We start from the raw sequence: 3,848 nt of genomic DNA, 5'->3' as shown, positions 1-3,848 counted from the left end.
TTTATTCAGTCCCATTAGAGAATGATTTAGGCGGTCACACCCATTATATTGGTGCGACAACCAGAATGTTAGCTAACCGTATTTTAGAACATCAATATTCCATCAGGGAAGGCAGGAATGACACAGAACTCGCCAGAATGGTGCTACAACACAAGCATACCCCTCTGTGGAATGATGTGGTCATACTAAAACATTGCAACAACAAAAATCTTGTATATATCTAGGAAGCCCTCATCACCAACGTATTAAAGCCCTGCAACACCCCCACGCTGGATTTGCCCCCTTTGTGGATCAGTTTGTACAGTTATATAAAACATCACAACTAAATCCACAATATAGAAACGTCTAACGCATGCGCAGTAATAAACATGTGTGTTTTTATTTAAATATCTTCTTATATTCTACCGTTGCTGTTATTCCAAAATGTTAATTAAGATTGGAATGTTTTAAATTTTGTATTCAAAAAAGGATCTTATATCTTCTAATGACCTGAAGAAGACGAAAGTGTGTATCATCGAAAGCGCTCGTCAATTTAGTGACATACGTATTTAATTTAACGCTTCTATGGTAAAAGTTTTTGTAACAAATGATTAGCGTGCTGTCTATCACTATATTATAGATATTTTATGCATTCAAATATATATTATGAATATTGAAATAATAATGTTTAAAATTCAGAGTTGTTCATGCCTTCAACAGCAAGAAAAATAGATTGCTCTTTAGAAGTAAATTCAAACCTAGAAGTTTGTTTCCTCATTACAGGTATACCTCACCTTAGATTGGTAATCGGTTCCAGGAGAGGTGACTTAAGTTGAAAAATGACGAATTTACTTGTCACTAGGCTAAACCACAAATAACCATTCCCAGTTCTTTATTTTATTTATAAATACATTTTTAATAAAATATGATTAATAAGAATCTATTTTAAGCTTACAAACAAATAAATTTTAGTTTTTAATATAGTACAGAAAAAAGTAATCTAAATTTATGAATACATGTACAGTACGTACATACTTGTAAATGTACATGTTTACAATTTGGTGATGTTTACAGTACATCGCAAACTCTTTATTTGTGAATGTGGTTTCTCTAAGACATTATAAAATAAGATGATTTTTTAAGGTTAAATAACAAATACAGTTATTAAAATTATTTTGCGATAGTAGAGAAGATTTATGTTAAATTTACCAATATTGAGTGGTGCTGATGACGATGCAAAATGGCAGATATTGGAACTACCATGAAAAACGCCAATAACGAGCACAGATGAAGCACTTAAAAACTGCTAAATAAGATGACAACACAGAAACACACATGATTTCATGTTTTAAGATTTATGATTATTATATTAACATTTACTGTAAATGTACATATTTTAATATAATTTTATGTGCTTTTAACGCTTTTCTAGTGATATTATGACTTCAATATTTGTGGCAGATGGACGTAAAGTCGAATAAAATGACTTAAACTTGATTTTTATTTTTCCATATACTTTTTTGACAAACTACGTATAATCGAGAATGACGTAACTTGAAATGACATAACTCAAGGTATACTTGTATTTCCTCAGTTTTCAAGCAAATACAAAATATTGAATTTAAAAAACAGTAAGATTAAANAATTTGTCACAGTCTGTTGGAAATCAAAACGCCTGTCTTTAATTTAAAGTTTTACAATTTTTCAATCATTTTGTTATTATTTTCTGTAAATTTTATTTAGTTTTAATTATTAAGTTCTGAAAACGTTTACAATTTTTATTCATCTTTTCTCCAACACCAGTAACTGGTTCAGATACATGTTGATTTCATCCCAGTGTTTTGTAAATGTAGAAGTTTATTAAGTTCTGTTTAATATTTTTATTAATTTTAATATATTCAATATCAAACTTAATTTATTTAATATTATGTCTACTACTAAGAAAGATAAACATAAAAATATCACACCTACTTACTTCTCCAAGAAAATCATTAGCACCATATCTATCATAGTCCCACACAGTTATTTCCAAAGCTCTTGTCTTTAAATCTGAACGCCTTAACGGAGAATAAACAAATGTTTGATTCCATTTTGGCTCATTAGTATTGGCAATAGTTTTTGTTCTTCTTTTACTTTTTTCACTAAAATAAAGATATCAAATTAACTGCTTACAGATGAAATTGTTTTAATAAGACATAATTTAAATGTTTAAAAAAACCATTAATTATAAAATCATAGAAAACAGTTTATAAACTTTAAAGAATTAATTCATGAAATGATTAATCAAAATTATAGAGAAGTCTTCTTTACACTTTGGAAACTATTTTCTCAATAATAAGCAAAATATCATTTAAATACTGAGCCATGTTAATAAATACAATAGTCTATGTTTTTATGAATTACTGTCCATTAAATTTAATACAAGTTTAGATGTAGAGTCAATGATAACATTAAGCTATTATACGACTTTCAGTTTAATTTTGATTACTTTTGATTACATATAATTTCCTCATAATTTAAAATATAATATTATTATGATTTTAAAAACATCACAATAAAATTATATTTTTAAATTTAAAAAATTAGAGTTTTAATATGATATTTACTGTTTTGTAATTTAATTTAAAAATTTAAAAACTAGATTATTGAAAAAATTTTTAAATACTGCAAATGATAGATTAGCACCTGCCAACTTATTGTTGTTCTATCTGTCCCCAGTGGTAGTTATAGTAGCATTAATTTTCTTGATTTAACAACATTTAAAAATGGTAACAGTCTACAGGGATCACCAAACTATGGCCCATAATAAGGTTTTATCCAACCCACATTACTTCTGGACAATTAAAGAAAATTGTGATTTAAAAAAATATTTTACTGGTGTTAAAGTAATATAAATAAAGCCAGGAAGAGTAAGTATTAGGACTATAATTAAACAGAGTTCCCATTTTCTAAGAAAATCCAAAACTTGGATGACTACCTAACTGCTTTTAAGTCAAGCAAACAACACAACACAAAGAAAAACAAAATTAAAATAATAATAATCATATAATTTTATTAAAAGAAAATACATTAAACACAAATAAAATACAGTAGACCATCGATTATCTGACCCCCGATTAACCGTCACATTGGTTAACCAACCGTTCTAATCGGCAAATTTCAAATGTCCACTAGTGATGTGGCACTACAATATTTGGCTATGTCTTGGCTACTTTAATAATATTATTTTTGTTAAATTTTTGCATGTTTTAGCTGGCATCAATGGCTCGACCATTGAAGGGAGGCCAGTATTTAAACGAGACTTAATTTTCTAATTATGAGTGGTTGTTTGTTTCGTGAGCAATAAAATAATTTAAAAATAATTGTTAATGATACAATAGCTACGATTATTATTTAAAAAAAAAAAATTTGTTAGGCTAAACATCGATGAAAATTCAACGAGAAGTTGGTTAATAGCGATATACTAATATACTATACCAGGGCTTCTTAAACTATGGGTCGCGACCCCATTTGGGGTCGCTTAGCGAAATCTTGGGGTCGCGAGATTTTAATGCAAAATATGAAAAATAATTCGTGAGAGTTTGAAAATGGCATGCTTTGTGTCATAGGTTTCGTGAGTTGCGCTTTGTGTCACTTCTGGTGCAGCGAGACAACGATTCAACAACACTGTAGTGTGAACTAGTGTAGTGTTGTCACTTTTCAGTGTATTCAGTTGTCTCTGTTCCATTGTAACACAAGAATGAACTGTGGTAGTACACCATTATTGTTTTTGCAAATTTGTATATATCTTTATTTTATATTTTTTGGGTCGCGACAAAAATCACAATCATAAATGGGGTCGTAAATAAAAAAAGTTTAAGAAGCCCTGT

General features: G+C 28.7%; 1 protein-coding gene across 1 annotated transcript in view; it reads right to left on the bottom strand.

Annotated features, from left to right (window-relative positions):
• The window catches only part of LOC111625627 (regulating synaptic membrane exocytosis protein 2-like), a 328,126-nt gene that overhangs the window by 154,103 nt on the left and 170,175 nt on the right, over positions 1-3,848 (bottom strand). Inside the window, exon 9 of the mRNA XM_023368831.1 lies at positions 1,918-2,120. Within this exon, the coding sequence (XP_023224599.1) occupies positions 1,918-2,120 (203 nt within the window). The remainder of the gene's footprint in view (positions 1-1,917; positions 2,121-3,848) is intronic.

Source organism: Centruroides sculpturatus, unplaced genomic scaffold, assembly GCF_000671375.1.
Source record: "Centruroides sculpturatus isolate CEXI.00-Female unplaced genomic scaffold, Cexi_2.0 scaffold356, whole genome shotgun sequence".
Classification (NCBI taxonomy): domain Eukaryota; kingdom Metazoa; phylum Arthropoda; class Arachnida; order Scorpiones; family Buthidae; genus Centruroides; species Centruroides sculpturatus.
Note: the sequence above shows the minus strand (reverse complement) of the source record. Positions and strands in the feature narration are given on the sequence as shown.